Source organism: Panthera uncia, assembly GCF_023721935.1.
Source record: "Panthera uncia isolate 11264 chromosome E2 unlocalized genomic scaffold, Puncia_PCG_1.0 HiC_scaffold_20, whole genome shotgun sequence".
In the NCBI taxonomy this organism is placed as follows: Eukaryota; Metazoa; Chordata; class Mammalia; order Carnivora; family Felidae; genus Panthera; species Panthera uncia.
This window is the reverse complement of record NW_026057589.1, coordinates 15,541,084-15,563,692: the sequence shown is the minus strand read 5'-3', so window position 1 is coordinate 15,563,692 and position 22,609 is coordinate 15,541,084. Positions and strand designations below refer to the sequence as shown.

Below are 22,609 nucleotides of genomic sequence, written 5' to 3'. Positions count from 1 at the left end.
TCATTTAGGTTTGCATTTCCCTAGTGATCGGTGATGTTGAACATCTTTTCATGTATCCTAGGTCCTTGTCCTTTTGAGATTAAATCCATTCCAGTATACGTATTAGCAACCCCTACTTCTGCTCCTGGTTTTGTTTTGTTTTGTTTTTGTATTATCTATTTATTCTGGTACACAGTCAGTGTAGCCAAGAGCCACATTCTCTTTGAATAAATTTTCTTTGGAAATCCTATTGTAATCTTCCTTGGATTCTAAGTTGATGATCGGCAACTGTAAGCGGGGTATTCTATGTTTTTTAGAGTGTCTCCCTTGTGTCCAGCTTCTCCTGGCACAAAGGAGAAGTTTTGGCCCAGGAGGAATCATAAAAACATATATACATAGATTCAGTTTTAACCATTACCTGTGAGGCACCAACATGTGTTTCTACCTGGGTTTCAAGTTTAATGGGAAAGTTGAGACCTCATAATAGAACCTTACTTCCTTCGATATATTAGAATATTTTTCTTTTGCTTTGTTAATGGATATACCTAGAGTTGAGGGTCGTGGGCTTAGAGCAAAGGTCAAGTCACGTTTCTCCATTTAGCAACTCTCTAAATCCCAGCTTTGATGATATGGAAACAGTCATTTTAAAATATCAAGGGAAGACTTTAAAATCGACATAAAACATACTTGGGAGCAATGATGTGAGCCAACTTTAAGGTCAAAATGTCATCCAAATACCTTTAAAGTGTTCGGTGAGATTTCTGGAATTTCGGGGTCTGATCTGTCTCTTGATCTCTGGTTTGTATCTTACACTGTCCAGGTCCTGATGCAAGGCAAAAATCCGGGGATAGCTTGGAAGTATGCACTTCCCAAGGTCATGAATGGAACTCATCCGGCCTCAAAAAGGCACAGTCATGCCTGGAGTACGGTGCAGTCTCAGTGCTCCGCGACCTGCGGTGGAGGTAGCTGATTTCCTGATTCTACCTTCCAAGTCTTTTCTCAAAGCAGGTTCTTTGATCTCACACAACTTACATGTACGATGTAAATAAGCAACAGAAGAATCACCTTCTATGGGAACCATCCCTGTAAAAAAGCAAACGTTATTGTACTGTTGGAGGATTTTCCTAGGTAGAAGGGAACCAAGGCTCACACAACTCAAGTTCTTCATAACCAGGACTCAACAGTTATATATCTGAAATCTATCGGTGGGGGGAGATTTACAAAGTATATATTTATTTGTATTTGTATTTGTATTTTATATCTATTTATTTGTATTTAATTTAGCTTCTCCCTACCCTGACTTCTCTGTTGGTAAGAACCTCCCACTGAGGCTTGCGGAAGGCAGGCTCAAAACCAGCAAGAACATACACAAGGCAACTGCAAGGCATCCGTCTGAAACACAGGCATTGTGTCATTCCATTCCCTCCAGGGGGAGGCCAGCAAAGTCTCTCTCTGGAGGGAAGTTTGTTAAATCCGAGAAATTGGCCTCCTAAGGGAGGGAAAACCACAGCCATCCTCTCAGGGAGCCGAAGGCAAGCATTTTATCTAGATCCAAAGATACCACATATTTGTGCATCAGTCATTGTCACACGTGCCCCTTCGAGAAGAATGGAAGTCCATAAAGAGATCCGTGAAGCCAAAGCATCAGTGTTGGTCATTCATTTTTCTCATTATCAGAGCATCTGATACAGTGGGTCTCCCTACTGTGTCCTATTGCCCTCAGCACCGTGGGGCATCTTGGAACCAGACACAGAGCCGAAATACAGAAAATGAAGAAATTGTTAGGTCTGTAAGGCCTCTTCAGGTGCTCCTGCTAATTAACAAAACATGAGGAAATACTTATTTTTAATAGATTAAATAAGTAAAAGGGAATACATTTTTAGAGAAATAAAGGGGATTAAGCGTACACATATCCTGATGAGCACTAGGTAATGTATAGGATTGTCGAATCCTCATGTTGTGCACCTGAAGCTAATACGCTGCTGTACGTTAGTTATACTTGAGGAAAAAAGAAAAAAATGGAGAAATACCCAAAGAAGTAATAAATTTTTATTAATAAACACTTTGAAGGCTCTATGCTGTGCAGAAGAAAAATAATTTTCCCTAATCCTTTAGTCTGCAAATGCCAACGTTAATACGTTGCTCTGTGTCATTCTCTTATTCTCTTATGCAAACATAAAAACACGTGCATTTAATGTTCTCAGACACATGCCACAAAGATCATTTTGTCTACTTTTTTTACTGCACAGAAACCATGCCGTAGATACCTGTTGACCCTATGCTTTTTTTCACTTAAATTATGAGCAGTTTTTCACATACCGAATGCTCTTTGAGATCTTTTGCAATAACTTCCTGCTGTTCCCGGGAGAGCACAGTTCCTTGGGAGGGAGAGACAGTCAATCCATTTTCCATTCATGGAGAACAAGTCCATCCAAAGGGAGGATGCTGGAGAAGTGCACTGTGGGATTCTCCCCTTGGCTGGATTTAGCAGTCCCCTCACGAAACTTACAGACCGCGATGTGTCTGAGCCATATGAGAAGGAGAGTCCAAATGAATGCATGCTCTGGAAGTAAACAATTAAGTTTAGGGAATCCCAATATGGTTTTGGTGACCGACCTTAACCTAATCATGATCCCAAGAGTGACTTTTCATCGTTTCTCGGATGCCATCATAAGGAAACGTACCATGTAAATAGAAACAAACCGAATTCACAGAGGAGGCAGCCTTCATATTTGGAGAGCTGACAGATAAAATTATTCACACAAAAAATATGTGCCTCTGATGAGAAGTCCTGAGATGGATACTGCAAGCCAGACAACGGGTCCCACTAAAGCAAAACAAAACAAAACAAAACAAAACAAACAAACAAAACCCCCAAAAGGTGGTATTTATCACTTCATGGTTCGGGAATCCACACCAGTCTTAAAACCCAAGAAGCTACACATTAAAATCATTAAAACATGAAAGCTATTATCTGGGGTGGGGGGGGAGAATGAGATTCAAATGAGTTGCAGATTTTATCAAAAGGAGGTGTTGTCATGTAGTAGTTGGATTCCATACCTTGAGTTCAACATCAGAATCCTGGTAAGTCAGAAGCTAAAGATGGAAATGAAATCGAAATGGTTATCTGTGATTTTCACGTTGTAACTTCTGATGTCTTATTAGGTTACATAAGCGTAAAGGCCATTTGCTTACGAGATCAAAACACTCAAGTCAGTTCCTCCTTCTGCAATGCAAGAACCACGCCAGCAACTGAACCCAAAGTATGCAATGCTTTCTCCTGCCCTGCTTAGTAAGTCATCTGGAAATGTCTTTCTGGCTATGTTTGTACTTGTATTTTCTTATTGTTGATATGAGAAATTGAAACCCACTGCCGGTCCTTCTGATCAAAAGTGACTCAGGGAGAGACAGAATGCCCAAAAAAGTAACAGAGGAAAACAAGACATTTGAGGTGAAAATATGTAACTCGAAAGACCCAAGTTTGCCTTAGACATGCATTTTAACTCTGGCTGTACGAACCTAACCCTGGGATTTAAAGGTGTCTTTCATTTTTCTTTTTAAATCTTTACATAGAGACCCCTCTGAACTAAAACAGATACTTAAATAACACTAAATCCTATATTGGTTGAATTTACATGTGGTTGTGTGTTTAACTTTCATATAGTCATCCAAGAATTTAACAATCATAATACTATGCAGACCATGAAACCCCAAATGCAAATTACACAGTAGCAAGTCACAAAATAAAAAGAAAGGGTAGAGGCCAAGTGGTAATCCACTTCTGATGATGGAACTCTATGGGGATCTCGTTGGGTTTGTTTTTTGGATGGATTTTAGCCACACTATTGTTTGGACGCTAATTTTAAGTAATCTTCCCAGCCGAATGGAGTCTTTTGTGTGACTTATCTTCTGCCAAATGTATTTATAGAGAATTGACAGAGTTTCTTCTAAAGCAGCGTTGTGTTCACTAATGTTTCAGATCATCTTAATAAGTAGTGTTTGCTCTGCGGTGATGCAATTATATTGCACAATCTTTTCATACACGTACATGTATTTTTTCCTTGTAAGAGCACGTTTGTCATAATTGTTTCGGGCTTCAGCTGTTCACCAATCCCGTATGCCCATGTGTCAACCTAGTTTTTCTCACAGAATCTGGAACCATCTGTATCCTGAACACCAAGAGTAGAAAGAAATTTGGTGGGCTTCCATGGATTTTTTTTTTCCCATTTTGCTAATAAGACATGGTTACCAGACAGTGTCATTGACCCTTGTGGAGTAAGGTGTCCTCTTTAGATGGTGTGCGTGTATTTGTGTGCATAGGACGTGTGAGTTTGCTTGAATGGCATGCTGATGTTTTCTGATTTTAAGCCTACTTCCCATTGTTGGTTATTTCTGCCAAGCAAAAAAAGGACCCCATTCATATGTACATCTGTGAAAAGGGAGAGAGCCTTGCTCATGCCTGACTTCTAGAACTTCCGTGATGGCCACGTGTAGAAATTCCACTCTGCGGTGACCAGTTTACTAGCTATTTAAAAGCAGAACAGCCCTCCCAGTGGCTCTGCAGGATTAGAGTGATGTAATGGGCAGGATCTTCTGCTCTGTTCCTTTTTTCTCCATCTTATCATTTATAGCTTTATGTTTTCTGTTGGAATAATGGGACCCTCGGTGACTGTTTTTCCCCAGAGATACACTGGCAATGAGGTCTTAGACTGTTCGAGTGACAAGGACAGAGGAGTTCATCCAGTCTAACTCTGTTGTTTTCCCACATAACAACCATGTCATAGGCACTGACTGGAGGCCAGGCTGGATCTGGAGAAATTGTAGCTCCTCCCATCAGGGAACCCATAATGTAACGCCAGAACTGGGAGTGTAAGACAATAATTGAGATGCAGTGAGATACGGGCTGTGAGGTCTTATGAATAGAAAACGCAGCCAGGGGAAAATGGACAGCATTAGAAGCTGGGCTTTGAGGTAGGGTTCAGAGGGACTGAGGACAGATGGAGAGGGAGCCTAGGGCCCACGTGTGCACAACCATGAAGGTCATGAGGCAAGTCCACCTGTGTTGTGCTCTTTGCATACTTTTACAGACTCACCATATTTGCTGCATGAGGGAAAAACTTGAATCGGGTGGACGAAAATACCATTTTTATAGGAGAATGCTGAAACTAATAATTTCCTAATAGGTGTGTTTTCTTTACGTCCTACAAGATGCGGATAATTCTACAAATAAGGAATCATCTTATTTCGGATTCTCTTTCTTTAAATAAGCTAATAGGGATTATGCAGTGTTTTAGAACACGTGTCATCTAGAACTCATGTGCTAAATTCTCTGGACTGAAGGGAAGGTTTTTAATTTCACGCATCAGGCTGGTGGGAGAAACCAGAGGAGAACATTACAGGACTAGTAAACGTGGCAGAAAGGCAAAGGTAAAACAGAAACGTTATTTGACCTCAGTGATGGTTTGTTTCTGGAAATGCAATTTAGAACACTGGTAAGCCCACATCACTTTTAGACAGCTCTCCTGTGCCTGAAATGTGTAAGATCTTATCTCGTGAATCTTTTTTATGCAAGGCCTTCAAATCCTAGAATATCAGTTAGTCGAATGCAGTGATCGGAAAGGTTAGTAGTTTCAGTGCATCACCCTTCAAATTCACACCAAGTCTCAGCTGTGATAAAAGTGATCTGGCAATCTTTCTTTTTTTTTTTAAGTCTATTTTTATTTATTTTGAGAGAGAGAGAGAGCACACGGGAGAGGGGCATAGAGAGCGAAAAAGAGAGAGAATCCCAAGCGAGCTCCCAGCTGTCACCACAGAGCCCGATGCGGGACTCGAACTGACCAACTGTGAGATCATGACCTGAGCCGAGATCAAGAGTCAGATGCTTAACCAACTGACCCACCCAGGCGCCCCCACGGCAATCTTTCAATAAAGAACACAAGGTTATGTCTCTCAAGCATTCGTAAAGTTTAAGAGTAGCCAGAAAAGTTAGTTGGGGGAAGTGCGTACTTAGAAATGGCCACCTCTGAATGTGCCCCTGTCTCCTGCACGCATGTGTGATGCTTGTGCACACCTCCCCTTCCCCTCCCGCAACCCTCCTTCCCCCTCCCGTCCCACCCCTTCCCCCTCTCGTTAATCGCTCTTCCCTTAGTTTAACTGCTGTACTTTGTATTAATTTCTCTTGTGGCGAGTGTCACATGTCCACCTCATCACTGTGTTGTAGGCTCCTTAGTGGAAACAACATTGCCTCGTTCATTTTTCCAAGCCTGATGCTTAGGAGAGTCCTTGGCACAAAGGGAAGACCCCAGTAGACTTGGCTGAATGAATGAATTGCTCGGGTCTCCAAAGGGTACACGTCTCTTCCCTTGCCAACGGCAAGAATGTGTTTTTGCCCAAAAGCGTGTTGTGATCTCATGTGAGTCCCTATCCCTGGGCCACACTAGCATAGGCTTCAAAACCTGTGGAAGAAGAATTATTCTGAATTGCCCTTATGGGTTCTAAAATTGATGGAAGACTTTTATCAGGCGGTTAAATCTTAGGCGGTAACTGCTTTGGAAGGGATGGTCCAAAATCTTAGCTTCATTGGAAGTCATGTCGTTTTTCACTGCAAGCTGGAAGCCAGGCGAATGGAGCGTGTGCAGCAGGTCATGTGCGGGGGGCCAGCAGAGCAGGAAGATCCAGTGTGTCCAGAAGAAGCCGTTCCAGAAGGAGGAAGCAGTGTTACATTCTCTCTGCCCAGTGAGCACGCCCACTCAGGTGCGAGTCTGCAACAGTCATGCCTGCCCTCCAGAATGGAGCCTTGGACCCTGGTCTCAGGTAAGTGGGCATGAGTTGGAGTCATGAGTCTTGTTTCCTGTGGACAAAGAAAGTGGCAAAAACAGGGGTGTTGGCTCCCCTACGAGGCACTCAGCTTTTATGCTTTCCTGGGCATCACACTGAGTTAGCGTGATGAGGCATTCTCATTTGTGTTTTTTGTGATTTCTCTGCATCCTGTAGATTAGGAACCCATGCACAACATCTTAGGGTCTTACTTAGAAGTCTAGAGAGTAGAGTACGGGGGGCGCTCAGGCTAGGCTGTAGAGCACAGCTCGAAAGGATTGGAGTGTCCATGGATTGGCAGACGAAATGGCTACTGATTTCTCCAAAGCACATGGAAAATGCAGATACAAAGAAGGTGGCATAGGAAGGATATTCAACTCTTGCTTGGTGGGGAAGAGCCGCGGGGTTAGAGGGATACAGAGGGGAGTCGGGCATAAAATTTCCTATCGTCACAAACTCTCAGTGAAAGGTAGAAAATCATGAAATCAGCCGAGGCTTAGAGCCACCTGCCATTCACAAGTCAGAAGTGCTTAGTGGGGTCTCAGTTTGCCAAAGGTCCCCTCAGGCACAGCGTCTGGAAGCATCTTTGACTGTCCCAACTTGTTAGAATGATGCTACCGGCATCTACTTGATAGAGATAAACATCCCACACTGTAGGGGACAGCAGCCCAGTCTCTGCTAAACCACGGATGTCAAGCCAATTTTATGGAATCATCAAGAAGATGCAGCGCTTTCGTTGCCTGAACAATGAAGCCAGGTAGAAGTCTAGGACCACATTTCTACCATGCTTTCCTTCAGGGTGCATTATCCTGGAGTATTGATTTCTGATAAAGTATAGCAGTGTACTCGCAAATCCCCCACAGAGTTCAGACTGAGAATTTTTGTAATTATAGAACATGGGATTTTTTAAAATGTTACAACTCTATCTGTTAAGGGAGTAAGGAGCTAGCGGTGGGAAAGAATATCTTTGAGCATGTGTAGATATGCTTTAAAATGAAAGAATGTGTTGACTGATAGCAGAAGGCCAGTCTAAATAGGATACGGTATGATGTCTGGTCTCATTCTTTGCAAATAAGGAGGTACAGTTTACAAGAGGAAAATTCAAGGGCTGTTTTAGCCTAATGTGTGTGGTGGGCACGGGGACAAGAAATGGGGAACCAACAGTTCCAAATGGGACATCCCCAAAAGGAGCTTTAGTTCAGAATTTGCCCCACATTTGACATAGAAATATTTTGAGAGAGTATTTTATTTCCTTAGGTTTGTTTGCTTGGTTGGTTGTTTGCTAAGAGCACATGTGTTGAGAACATCTTCATGACTAATTTGGAAGGAGTCCTTCTGAATTTATTACTGCACCCTGTCCTCCTCTTTGAGACCAGGTCTCTGGAAACCCATTCTAAAAAAACAAAAACAAAAACAAAAAAACAACTGAAAACGTAAGAATTCTGTTGGATAAGGACCAACCATTTAGAAATGTTGAACATGAATGAAGGAGGACTTGCTTAGTGGTGCACAGCCCTGTCTGACACCAGACACATTCGTCTGCCTGCCCCCTCTCTGCTCGCTGGCAGCTGTTTGATTATCTTAGTCAGGTTCTCGAAGGCTTTATGAGTCTCAGACCGCCCTGCTGGAGAACGGGACCGCAGCGGTGATCGCAGAGGGTTGGTAGAAGGTCGTGCGATAAAGAGGAAGATGCACCATCACATGGGAGGAATGGAATGGATGTGTCCTGCTGCTGTAGTTTGCAGATGATGAGAGTACCATCACCATCCATCTCCCTGAAGAATGTGAAGAGCCAGAAGTCATGTTGATCCTCTGAGCAGGCTTGGGATTGTGCCCAGATGTTTACATATTGACAAAGAGCCAAGGCAAGAGAGGCGCATCTCATATGGCTCTTCTGAGCAGAAAAGAAGGCTGGGGAGGGGACATGTCCCTTGAGGGCAGACCCGACCTGGAGCCAACACCTTCTAAGTGACCTTGGAAGTTTTTTAAGTACTCATCTGAAAGCGAGGAGACTATTCCCCACCTTGTCTCTGTCACAGGGTTCTTAGGAAGGTCAAGAAAGGCAGATTCATTCGCAGACATTTGCCGAGTGCCTATTTGTTTATTCCCCAATAGTTAGCACCGAGCCCTGCCTAGAGGCAGCCGATGAGTAGGAACATGAAGAACTGGACATCCCCAACCCATTTTTGTCAATGTCACAGTCGGTTGCTATTAGATGTGTACATATATATCTATGATACTTCTCAGCAGAAGCACAATAATCCTCCGTAGCCAGGTGCCCAGACCAATTCTGCCTTGTGCCAGACAGGACCACGGTTCTACCAAGGAACAGGCCACATATCATTCTCCAAGTGGCCACGTGTGCTGTGAAGAGAACACCTCGTCTCCGGACCCGGGCGACCAGCAGCCACTGGGCATTGAGAATGTTGACAACGATTGCCAACCTGCATGTGAGGCCTCTGCAAGGAGCAAAGATCCCTCCTGCTGGCTGCAAGGGCCTTCACTGGGCATTTGGTTCTAACGCTTTAAAATAGGTTTGCAAATACTTCACTAGTAGGTTCTCTGCATTCACCTGGAAGAAAATCATTTGCAACCAGCATGCAAATAAGCTTTGTTTTTCTACCTCTAGTGTTCCAAGACCTGCGGGCGAGGGGTGAGGAAACGCGAAATCCTGTGCAAAAGCCCCCCAATGGCAGAGGATCTCCCAGAGAACCTGTGCTCCAGCGCCCCGAGGCCAGAGTCACAGGAGGGCTGTGTCTTAGGACGATGCCCCAAAAACAACCGGCTGCAGTGGGTTGTCTCTTCCTGGAGTGAGGTAGGAGTTGAGATAGTACTCAGTTTGGAGCCCGATGTGGGGCTCAGTCCCATGTCCCTGAGGTCATGACCTGAGCCAAAGTCAAGAATCACACGCTCAACCAACTGAGCCACCCAGGTGTCTCTTTATTTTCTGGGTTTGTTTGTTGTTGTTTTTTTATATATATTCAGCTCACCCACCAGCACCCAGATGATCAAACCTTCTTCCTGTTCCACACACATAGCACAGGTGCCTACTCATTATCCATTCTTCCCTCTGACTCTTCGGCAAATCCTGACAAAGCACCCACCACATGGAACAGGCCTGTGCCCGGGCGTTTATGGCACCGCAGATAGGGTATGCAGAGTGCTGTAGTGGGGAGGTCTGTAATTCCACTGGGAGAGCTTGGGGGTCCCCCAGCCCTTCCACCAGGAGGAGTCCTTGTCAGAAGAGACTTTCCAGGGAGCATGAGTCTGAAGGATAAATAAGAATTGGGCAAGGGTGGGGTTGGGGGAAGGTTGTTGCCACTGGAGGGCACGCCCCAAAGGAGGGAGAGGGGAGAGAAGATAACACAGCCGGTATGACAGGATGAAGGTGGGGTGGAAGCTGAAAGCTTCATCAGGACCCCAGTGTCGGGGCCACTTAGAACTTTGAATGAAGTAGAATAACATGATGCAAGGCAGGCGGCCCAAGGGGCAGGCAAGGCGCTCGTGGGGAGGTTGCTGTAATCGGGACGCAGGATGAGAGCATTCCAGGGGTGGGGAGAAGCAGAATCTTCGAGAGTTCCTACGGAGGCCATTGCCACCTTCAGGCATCTGTGGGTGGAGGGGAGGTAGACGGGTGAAGATAGAAGTCTCCTGGGTTTCTGGCTGGGGAAACTCGGGTGCACACGCAGACGTAGGCAACATGAGGTATGATGCCAAGCCTGAAGTCTCCGTCCGTACCTGACGGGCCAAGGTCTCTGCTGTGGGGGAGATGGCAGTATGGTGAGGAAGACAGAGGCTGAGGATGAGATAAGGTCAATAGTGGGGATGGTAGGGTACAGTAGAGGCAGGGGGTCCAGCCCATTGGTGCCCTTTTATTCCATGTATATAGTCACACACCTAGCAGTGCCTCCACTCGTCTTCCCATCCATTTTCGTTATGAGACAGTATCGCCTAATGGCTAAATGCAGGGGTAAATCAGATGTCCCCCATTTGCACGCAGCCCTCAGTATTTGCTCCGGGGGTGACCCCGGGCCAGCCACTCAACATGGCAGAGGCTGGCTTCAGTGTCCACACAGTGGGGCCAATAGTCGCCCCTCCCTCACGGAGCTGTTGTGTGAAGTTCAGTGTCCTTCGTTCCTTAGGATAGTTACACCAAGTTGTAAGGACACCGATCCTTACCGCTTCCTTTCATCAAGGCTCCCTGTGTTATCCCACAATGCCATTTCACATACTTGATACAAGGCTTCTCATCCTTCATCAGCCCTCATCCTTCTCTTTCTCCTGGAACACCGCTTCAGGCTGGAGCGCAGTCAAGTGAGAGGCAGGGTCAAGTACAGGACGAGTGATTTGGTACCTGGTGGTTCTTCCCACTCAGCCTTCTCGAACCCTCATCTCTGTGCCCCGCCTCCTTGTCACCGACTCCACGTCTTCAGAGAGGCCTGAGGTAGACCTGGACCCATAGATGACACACCCCACATGTGGACATCCACATGAACACTACACAGAGCCCCTGTGCCCGTCCTCTGCCCATGTGGTCTTTCTCTAGGAGTCAATCCGACATCCATATGGGCCGCGTGGTGCTGATGAGCTCTGAGACTTTGGGACAGTTAGCCCGCATTCTCTAGTATGAGGGATGGGGTGGCTTTATCTTTAGGATCCTTGAGTGCGTGTGGTTGACCTGCCATAATCCCATCCCACAGTGTCACATGGGTGGCTTGTCTGCTCGGCAGACTTGACTGTGGAGCTCCACATACTTAATGCCTTTTTGTCCTGGCTTCTAGTGTTCGATGACCTGTGGTTTGGGCGTGAGGAAGAGGGAGATGAAATGCAGTGAGAAGGCCTTCCAGGGAAAGCTGATCACTTTCCCGGAGCGAAGGTGCCGCCATATTAAGAAACCAATTCTCGACCTGGAAGAAGCCTGCCAGCGGGGGGCTTGTCCAGCCCGTCCTGAGTTCAGTGTGGCAGCTGGATGGTATTCATCGCCGTGGCAGCAGGTAAGCGCACCCAGGTTAAGGAGATGTATATTTAAGTGAGATTCCCAGAAAGGAGAGAGCCCACCGACCGTTGCTGTTAGGGACCTGTCCAAAGGGAAAGAACAGAAACTCAAGTTCTGGAGGCAAAATAGTTTGTGATCTTTGGCCAGCTCCACCACCTGTGTGGTCCTGGGCTGCTTCCATAATCTGTGAGCTCTGGCTTTCACATCTAGAAAATCAAGATGACAATATCTTGCAGAGCTAATGTTTTTCATGAGTACCTAATATAAAATATTTATACTGAGCTTGTCCCATGGTGCTAAATGTTCACTATTGCTGCTGCCCCACTAAAGTCTTCTGTATTTTATTTTGAAAGAGAGAGAGGGAGGGAATCCCAAGAAGGCTCTGTGCTGTCAGCGCAGAGCCTGATGCAGGGATCAAACTCATGAACCATGAGATCGTGACCTGGGCCAAAATCAAGAGTTGGACACATAACCTAATGAGCCACCCAGGTGTCCCAAATCTTCTGTATTTTAGAAACAGTGCTCAACATCTTGACTTCTTTGGTTTTTAGGTCATGTTTCTAATAATGTGATAATGGCTACCATTTGTCAAACAGCCTTGTTCATGAGGATTTCTGTCCCTATGTTGTAGAAGAGGCAGGGAAAGCTCAGAGTTAGGCAATTCAGGCAAGGACACCCAGCTCTTAAACCCATTAGATGTTAGAGGCGCCTTTATCTCAGAAGACTTAGATGAAACTTTGGTTACAGTGGTTTGGTTCCCATTGGCTGGGATTGGTGTGGGAAGCGAAGGCTTAGAGATAAGCTGTGTTGGGGTCCTTACACCTTCCAACCAACAGATGTCATGTACATAGCCCTTCAAAGAACTTGCCAGCTTGAGAGGTACCACCCACCCCATCATTAAATATGGGGGTTGGGTGGGGGGAAATGTACGTCTACAGATCTGTGTCTCTGTAAGTATACATACATACACACTTAGGTATAATGATGTATGTGTGTGTCTGTATATACATGTCTTTGTAAGTACACATACACACATACATACGTATATATATAATGTGTGTGTCTACCTATGTGTTTGGGAAAGGATCTGAGAACTAAACCATGGAGAAAAAGAAAGGAAAGTAGCATGATCGTGTATCTCTAATAGGCTAGACATCATGCTTAGCACTTTATATATTGCTATGGACTTCTTTTTCAAGTTTTTATCACCATTTACTCACTTAAGAGAGAGAATCAAATTCCAAATCTCTTAAGATTATTTAGACAAAAGATCAGCAAACAATTACCAACTATTTATAAATAAAGTTTTATTAGAACATAGTCATGCTTGTTTTTGTTTACATATTGCCCATGGCTGCTTTCATGCTACAAAGGCAGAATAGTTGCACCAAAGACCACATGGCCCACAAAGGTGAACATATTGACTATCTTGACCTCTACAGAAAAAGTTTACCAACTTCTGGTTTAGATGATGTGATAATCATATAGCTATATTTGAATTTGGTGCTAAAATCCAAAACTCTTTCCACTCCCATGTTTTTTTCCTTCCAAATCCCAGTTCATATAATGATGCTTGTCCAGAATGAAGACTTCACCTATCTACAAAATAAGAAAAAGAATGTAGTGAATTTTTAAAAGCAAAACAAAAAATAATCAAGGTAAAAGGGCTGTCTTGTTTTTCCCTGATATTATGTTATAAAATATCTTTCCATATGTGTCTGGAAGAACTAAAAAAAGTTGATAGTCCTTGTTAGCCATCTATTTTCTTTTTTTTTAATTGAACAGCGAAATCACTGACTTCTGGGAAGCACCCACCCACTGTGCCAACTCAGAATTTGGCTGGCCACCGAGGGCATGGTTCCAAAGCTTCCTTGGATGAAGTATTATTTCCTTGCTGTCCTAATTCTGAACTATCTCTCCCCCAATATTGCATCTGCAGAGATTATCTGGAATTATTTAAAGACCGTGATGAGTTGCCTAGGTTTCTGCATTCTTACGGCAGCTTCCGTATTTCTGGAAGCTCTCTTCTTTATGAGTCACTTAACTGAAGACACATTCTCTGGGGCGAGATAGGCAGCATTCCAATCAGATCACCTAGCTCCTGTGTGTTACAACAACGGTGAACTTGAGCACACATACCGGTCTCTGGCCAACTCCCATTTTGCCAGCAGGCCCCCTGGACATGGCATGAAGCATGGAGATCCCTTCTATTTGACATCACTGACCTCAGAAAGGACACCCTCCAGTCAAGTGTTGCTGACTCCTTCCTCTTTCCTTCTTGTGCAGTGCACGGTGACCTGTGGAGGGGGCGTCCAGACCCGCTCGGTTCACTGTGTCCAGCAGGGCCGGCCTTCCTCCAGTTGTCTGCTCCGTCACAAACCTCCCGTGCTACGAGCCTGTAACACAAACTTCTGTCCAGCTCCTGCAAAGAGAGGTAACGAGCCCTGTACTCCAGTCACTTTTACCAAATCGTCAGAGAGTTTTCCAAAACTCCATCATATGTGCTTGTGCCGCTTATTCCTAGAACAACTCTGGGGGGGGGGGCGCCATTCACATCACAATCTGTGAACAGTGCTGCTCAGAGGCATACGAGGCACAAATCTGGGGCAGTTCCTGCCCCAAATGCTTATTTGCATACATTCGCAGGGAAAATCTAATTCTGTGCTAAGGCTTTTTAGCTATTCTTACTTTGAAAGGGGGAAACAGTCATCTTGCAAGTCCATTTTCTTTTGAAGTTATTTTCGAGAGAGTGTGCGCACAAGTCAGGGAGGGGAGAGAGAATCCAAGGCAGGCTCCGAGCTGTCAGTGCAGAGCCAGATGCACAGCTCAAACTCACAAACCGTGTGGTCATGACCTGAGCTGAAGTAGGACGCTTAACCCACGGAGCCACCCAGGTGCCCACAAGTCCATTTTTAAAAACTGTTTTAGGGGCACCTCGGTGGCTCAGTCGGTTGAGCAGCCGACTTCGGCTCAGGTCATGATCTCGCAGTCCCTGAGTTCGAGCCCCGCGTCGGGCTCTGTGCTGACAGCTCGGAGCCTGGAGCCTGTTTCCAATTCTGTGTCTCCCTCTCTCTGACCCTCCCCTGTTCATGCTCTGTCTCTCCCTGTCTCAAAAATAAATAAAACGTTAAAAAAAAAAAAATTTAAAAACTGTTTTAGTTGAACAAGCAAACGAAAAAGTAACCACCACGCACCAGAGACTGTACCAACCAGTGGGAATGCAAGCGTGAACAGGAACTGGGGACACGGGTGACGTTCCGTGAACATTCTTCCTCCTGGGACCCACCTTAGATGTTTCCTTTGTTGCCGTCCGTTTAAATGAAGTGCAGGTGTGCTGGTGGAAAAACGGGAAATTGAACGATCTGGGTGAACTGTGCTTCTTTTTCAGTAGCCCAACTCATTTTGAAGAACTCTAACACCAGGGAATAGTTCCTCCCCCCTAATCAGATTTCTAAGACTGCTTCACTTCTTACTCCGTGCTTCCCAATTTGTGGTGAATCAGATTCAGAACTGTCACTCAGATTCTCCCCTGTCCCTGTCCCTTCGCATTTTATCTCTAAGACCCTTTGCTCCAGGCTCTGGGCATCAATTTTCCCTCCTCTGCACGGTCTCCTTATCTGAGGCTTGCAACCAGAGAGAAAACTAGCAAGATAGTAGCTGCTCCGAGCCCTGTCACCTCCAGGGCAGTGCTGGAATTCTACAAACCCGCGGGTTTCCCAAGCAGACAGGTTAACGGGGCAAGAAACACACCTTTGGAGCAAGTAGTCCTGTTCTTGCAGACTGTCTCCTCCTTTCTTCCCCATCGGTGATTGCTCCTTTCTCCCCCGTTAGTCAGATGGCCCCAGACAAACCCACACGTGGAAAGAATCAGAAGTGCAGGCCCCTTACGTACTCAGAGACAGAATAAAGGACAATGGTTGATCATGCACATTGCTCAGCAATTCTCTCCTGGGCAGGAGTTCAAGGGGAGGAGAGCCAAGACATATGTTAGGTCCAAGATTAGTGGGGAGGCCCCTGGTGTCATTATCTTACTCATCAGGCACCGTGCCCAGCCCACCATTGGTGTTCAATGTGTGTTAAAAGAAAGATTGTGCATCAAGTACGGTGAGGTTCTCTACTTCACTCAAAGCTGGGTCACTAAGCACCTACTCTATATCCCTAGCATTCTTCTAGGGACAAAAGAACAAGGCAACATCCTGTTCTTAAGCTACAAGGAGTCAGTGTCTCAGAGGAGGAGGAAGCTGCAACAAGAAATCTAAGTGGAGTGTTAACCAGTGTTAGGATGGAGGTCGGTTCTTCATGGGTTGCAGGGATGGGGGCCGTGATAGATGACGGTATGAAAAAGGTTTATTAGAAGGACCTCTCTCCTTGCCTCTTGACTAAATCAGGTCTCTCTAGGCAAGAGGAGTCAAGTAAGAAGGCAGGTATGAAAGACACAAGTCTAGGTGTTTCTTCTTGGCCATGGTTGTGGCCTATGGTTTTACAAAGTTGGAGGCCACCTCCCGCCTCCCCCAGGGAGAGTGCCATGCCCAAACTACTTCCTGGTTCATCTTCCTTCTTAAATCACTGGCGGGGTGACCATGGGTGGAATTTAAGAAACAAAACAGATGAACATATGCAAAGAGGGTGGGAAGAGAAGAGAGGGAAACGAACCACGAGAGATGTTTCACGATAGGGAACAGACTATGGGTGGATGGAGGGAGGTGGGAGGGGATGGGCTTTAAGGAGGGCACTGGGCCTTGTAGCTAAGTGATGAATCACTGACTTCTACTCCTAAAACCAATATTGTACTGTATGTTAACTAAAATTAAAATTTTTAAAAAGGAAAAAAAAAAATTAGTGGGCAGTAAGTAAATCCATGGTGACCAAGGCAAGAAATGGTAATACTTTGAACCTCCTCTGAGATTCCCATGATGGGCCATGCACCCCCATGGGCAAGGTTTTAAACTCTCTGAGCTATTTATAAAATGGAGAAATGCTGCTACCTTAAGATATTATGGAGAGTTTTTCACATTTACTGTGAACGAGGAACTGTTTTGGTGTCTGATTGTAGACAGAATGATGAACAAAATGGGCAAAGCTTCCACTCTCCTATCTGGAAACAGACAACAAACCAGTAAGTATACAATGTCAGATGGTAAAGTAGAAAATAAAACTTAAGCAGAGTGTGGAGCACAAGAATGACTGGGGGTGAGGAGGAGGAGGGAAACCCCGTTTAGATGGGCTTGTCACGCAAGGCCACCTGGATGATGCGATATTTGAACAGGGACCTACAGGCGGGTGAGCTAGGTGTGTATCTAGAAGGATCGTGTTCCTGTCAGAGGGGAGAGGGCATGCAAAGGCCCTGAGGCAGCAGTGTGTGAATCTGATCAGAGACAGCAAGACACCTGGAGTAGGATGTAGAAAGCAGACAGGAGTTAGGTGATTAGCTGAAGTTTGTCCTGGAAGCCTTGTCAGTCATTGGAAGGACTTGAGATTTAACTCCAACTGAGGTGGAAGCCGATACTGAACTTCAAGCCCAAGAGCAGGGGGATCTGACTTGTGGGAGGATCGCCCACAGTTACCCAGAGAAGAAAGAGCACAGGGCCCAGGGCCGAAGGAGGACTTGTCTACTCTTGTTCGGGAGAAGTTCCCACTGGAGCAGTGGCACTCGTGGGAGTGGTGGGGTGCCAGGAGATTCTGAAGATTGAGCTTATATTTTTCAGTTGTTGGGATGAAGGATGTGAGGCAAAGAAAGAGGGTGCCAAGGTCATCCTCAGCATAAATAAAATACCTGACTGATTAACAGCTCCGATAACCAGCGATTAGTGATCAATATCCCAACCGTAATGAAACACAGGGCTCATATCGACGGCACAGTGATACGCCCCACTTCTGCTTCCGGACATACCTTGAGCTTATAGCACGAGCTGCAGAAGCCTGCTGAAATCCCATTCTTCTCCCAAGAGGGGTCCATAAACCGTGCAGTTAGGACCGTGGTTTTAGTGGCCTGTTTTGGTCCTGATGCGGTGTCTCTGCAACTGAAACAGAAGCTGACTCAGATGTGCATTCTGATTGAATGGGCTCCATGCCCATTGGATGGGTCTTCATCTCATGTCTGACTTGGATCCCTCAGGTAATAGACGCCACACCCTTCTCCTACCAGCAGCACCCCTCCCCTGTTGGCCCCATGTCAGTACATATGACCATTCTTCTAGACGCTCAGGGCAAAAAGCTTATCACCATTCTTGATTCTTTTTTCTTCTCTCGTACCTTCACCAGCCTGCCAGAAAATTCTCTAGACTCTACCTTCAAGATATATCCAGGAGTTATTGAAAAGGAAAAAAAAAATCACTGCTACTTCTCCTTTATACCCAAGTTGAGACTTTGAACTGGTTGTTTCAGCTGTAAAAACGAATTTGTTCAATACTTCTTGAGCAGCTACTCTGTGACAGGCACTAAGCCTTGGGAATAAAGTAATGAAAACAGTAGGCAAAATCTCTGCTCTCAAGGATTTTACATTCTAGAGAGGAGCCAGACAATAAAGAGGCACAGGATATGATGAGTGCTCATAGATCATTGTAGAAAAATAAAGCAAGGTAAGGAGTAGGGAGGGCTCTCTGGGAAGCCACAGAGCTTGCTGCTTTTAAGAGGGACTCTGGGAAGGCCCTAGTGTCAGTGACCTTTGAGCAGAGACTTGGGATCCTGGGAGAAACCACATTTTTCCTGGCATGATGGGCCATGAGCCAGGTGGTCCGTGTCAGGGAGGGAAGAGAGGAGGAAGATGAGGTCACGTGTTAGTGGAGAGACCAGTTGTTGGCCATGGTAAGGACTAAACCTTTCATTCCGGGTGGACAGAGGGGCCAAAGGGAGAGTTTAGGGCTGAGACACGGCATGAACCGACATACATTTTCAAAGGATCAGTGGGGCGACTAAGGGATGGGGGTCCAGTGGGTGCATTTTAGGCAGAGGAATGAAGGCATGGGGAAGGAGGTGTAGGCAGTGCTGAATCACAGGGAGACAGGATACAAATCGGGAGCAATGGGAAAAAGAAACCGGAGAACGGAGAGCATTGCATGCCATGTCCCAGGGCCCAGAGCAGAGCCGTTGCAGGAGGAATGTGGAAGGGACGTGGGTGGGTACCTATGGGCAGTGTGGGGCTTGGGGCCAGGTGTCTCTCAAGCCTGGCATGGAGGAAGGGGAAAACACTTGGAACCATGAAGGAAAAGGCTTCTTTGTGTATAGGGTAGACCGTAAATACTTTTTTCAAGTCAAAACTCCTTGAGAATCCAGTACAACCATGAGGCCCTGACACTAAAATGGACACGGCCCTTCTGGTTGGGAATCCCCGATGCCCAATGTGCTCCGTCCAGCCCATAATCACACGGGTTAACAAAAGATGTCAGAAAGGACTGATGTTGACTTGAGTTCACTTAACTGCAACTTGACTGTGGGATTTGTTTAAATCAACAGAGTGTTGCAGCTGGGCCTCAAATCCAGGTGTGCTGACTCCAGGTGTATTAGACCAAATCGCAGCCCAACCCCTAACACACTGTTCTAGGGATGCAACGTGTAGCTCCCAGGCTACTGGGAAGGATCACCCATGAATCTCTGGCTGGAAAGGGCATGGGGTTTTTTTTTACACCCACCCCCCCCCCCCCCCCCCGCCCCCAGCCTTAACATTTAGCTAATGGTCACAGCCCCTTTTGATGTCTTAATCCTGCTTCTCCCACCCTCCCAGCCAAATCCTAGTATATAACGAGCAGAACCATTCAGAGACAAGGCATTCGGGCCCTCACCTTAGAAAAAAGGCTAAGCTCTCTTCAATGGTGTTAAATTTTTTTTTTTTCCTGATTGCAGAAGATCCATCCTGTGTAGATTTCTTCAGCTGGTGTCACCTCGTTCCTCAACATGGCATCTGCAACCACAAATTTCACGGTCATCAGTGCTGCAAATCCTGCACGAGGAAGAGCTGACCTTGATGCCCTCCCTAACTCCGCAGGGCCAGGGTCTCACCTCTCACCTCCGGAGCTCGAAAGCTGAACCCTGCAGACCACTCCTGCATGGCTACAGCAGCCCCCGGGGAGCTGGCTCTCAAGAACAGACAGGCCCCTTCTCCAAGTCCCCAAAGCACCGGTACTCCGAAGCACTTGAAGATGGGAAGCGAGGACCCATCTGACTTCCAAGAGAAATGACAAAAGAACATTTTTGATTTGCACTGTTACAGGAAAGAGGTGATGAGTCACATTGAGATACATCACCTTTTAATTTTGACGAAGAATCTGGTCAACTCTGGGAGAGACACCCCCCCCCGCCCTGCCCTTGAACTTTACAGTGTTCCATGGCAAGGACATCTGTTTCGAAACGGTTCTTGAAGACTTAGATCCAAGACTGAGCCTTGGAGCAATCAAATACGGATGGAACACCTTGCTTAACCGTTATTCAGGGCTCACAGTTGGATGGACGCTGTGGCCAGCCCGAACTCGGTTACACAGGAAGCCAAATGGTGCTCATAACTGTGCTTGCTGCTGGACCAACAAGCTTCACGTTATGTTTATTCAGTGTGCGTGTGTTATTTTTATTATTTTGTTCAAAGTATATCCTGCTTATAGAGAGTCTCCAAGACTAAAATTTACAACTTGAAAAGTGTTCTGAGGAATATTCTGAAAACAGGGCAACTTGGACTATTTACGATCTCCATTGAATTGACATTACAATCTGAAAAAAAAAAAAACTCACAAAACTTACATCAAAGGCCAACGTTGACGTCCTACACATTATATGAACCTCGTAACTCTTGGTGCTAGCTGAACAAGGGCACGGAACCTCAAGTCTGCTCTTTGGGAATCAGAATTGGTGAGGTATTCATTTCTGGTAAAAAGCGAGGAGGAGCTAAGTAGCAAAATCACAGTGTTAGACCATCATTTATAATGTTCCCTACATATCATCAGGGCTGCTTGGAAAATTAAAGACCACTTGTGGTTTTTCTCCTACCAACTGTCATGTTTAAAATTTCCCTAAGATTTAGTTAACAACAAGAAAAGAGTGGCAATAGAAAACCCATCTGTCTTCTTGCTATGTTAATATTAATAAATCATAAGCCAAGACCCTTCAATAAATAAGAATATTTTATAATCTTACAGATGATATTTTCAGTCATCGGAAGCCAGCTGTTGATAGGCATTAATGAGCTTAAAATTGTTCTCAGTTGGAAAATACCACACTATTTTGCCAAAACCAAAGTGACTTACAAGATGGAGTCCTTCTGTCATTTTTTGAGATGTGGTTAAAAAGGGCATATTTATATAATTCCACGCTATTCCTCAGTTTCTTTGATGAATGGAACCCAATTTTACTGCTTTCTCAAGTCTCAATTCAAACAGGGTTTGCCAGCTCAGCACCACCAACTAGACAGTGGTTTGTTAAATTTAGAACATCCTTCGTTCCCATTCTAATTAAAATCATGCCTTCTTGAATCTCAGAGAAATAACGATTGAATAGTCTCTCAAACCACTTGGCTTGGCCTAGAGTAGCAGCCATTTTATCATCAAAAAAATATAGTTCCACATCCCCACCCCCTTGCCCTCTGAAAAATTGCAAATTATTCATTTCTTTATATAATGATCATTTTATTATTTTATGGAAAAATTAATTTATTAATAGCCTATTCTTATGTGTTCTCACTTGCTTCTCTAAGTGATATTAATTCTGAGGAAAAATGATGAATAAAACAATGGGTTATAGAGAAAAGTCAAAATATATGTGTAATATTTAATTATTTTATAAGTTTTATAATAAAGTGTTCTGTTTCTTTATCTTTGAGATTTGTTAAGTTCTTGAATAAATTTGAAGTCAAGTTACTTCCAAGATGATTTAACTGTGTAAGTGTTGATTAGGAATTTCAGAGAGTGGCTTTGCAATGAAAGGTAAGACACTCATTAACTGGTTCTTCTTGCTTGTGTATGAGAAAATTAGAAACCACCAAAAGCCAGAGGGAAAGAGAGGAAGATTTACCATATTTTTAAAAAAAAATTTTTTTAACGTTTATTTATTTTTGAGAGAGAGAGCATGAACGGGGGAGGGCCAGAGAGAGAGGGAGACACAGAATCTGAAGCAGGCTCCAGGCTCTGAGCTGTCAGCACAGAGCCCGACGCGGGACTGGAACTCACAGAGCAGGAGATCATGACCTGAGCCAAAGTCGGTCGCTTAACCGACTGAGCCACCCAGGCGCCCCAAGATTTACCATTTTATGGAGATACTCAGTTATTTTTTTCCTGCTCTAATGCTGTTTCAATGTTTGTGGAAACCATCCAAGTTAGCTAGGTAAACCTACCATAAGTATAGTTGGTTTTCTCTCTCCTTTGTTTTTTGCATTTGAATAGCATTCTGGTGAAGCCTTTCTTTTTGCAAAAAAAAAAAAAAAAAAGGGGGGGGGGAAGGAAGGAAAAAAAAATTAAAATGCAATTATTTCAGATTTCCCATGTTTGAAATCATCAGACCAGCGGAGAACAAAAACAATCTGGGCACAGTCCATCCAGTTGACCTGAATATATAATATTTTCCCTACATATGTGATTTTCTGTATCTACACATATACACATATATATTTGTATGTGAATCACTTAGGCATGCAGATCTTTAAGAGGATTTTAACATGGATTATTGCTATCTGCCAATGGTTAAGAATGAAAAAGAATAGATGGCATGTGAAAACAGCAAAAAAGAGGGGCACGTGGGCGGCTCGGTTGATGAAGCATTCCACCTCGGCTCAGATCATGATCTCATAGTTTGTGAGTTCAAGCCTCCCTTCGGGCTCTGTGCTGGCAGCTCAGAGCCGGG

The 22,609-nt window shown here is 45.0% G+C and overlaps 1 protein-coding gene across 1 annotated transcript in view; it reads left to right on the top strand.

Annotated features, from left to right (window-relative positions):
* Positions 1-21,590, top strand: part of ADAMTS18 (ADAM metallopeptidase with thrombospondin type 1 motif 18) — a 76,710-nt gene extending 55,120 nt beyond the window's left edge. The window contains 7 exon segments of the mRNA XM_049622902.1: positions 800-941; positions 3,145-3,271; positions 6,588-6,792; positions 9,425-9,610; positions 11,577-11,789; positions 14,078-14,225; positions 19,631-21,590. Of these exon segments, the coding sequence (XP_049478859.1) occupies positions 800-941; positions 3,145-3,271; positions 6,588-6,792; positions 9,425-9,610; positions 11,577-11,789; positions 14,078-14,225; positions 19,631-19,746 (1,137 nt within the window). The 3' untranslated portion in view covers positions 19,747-21,590.
* The last annotated feature ends 1,019 nt before the right edge of the window (positions 21,591-22,609 follow it).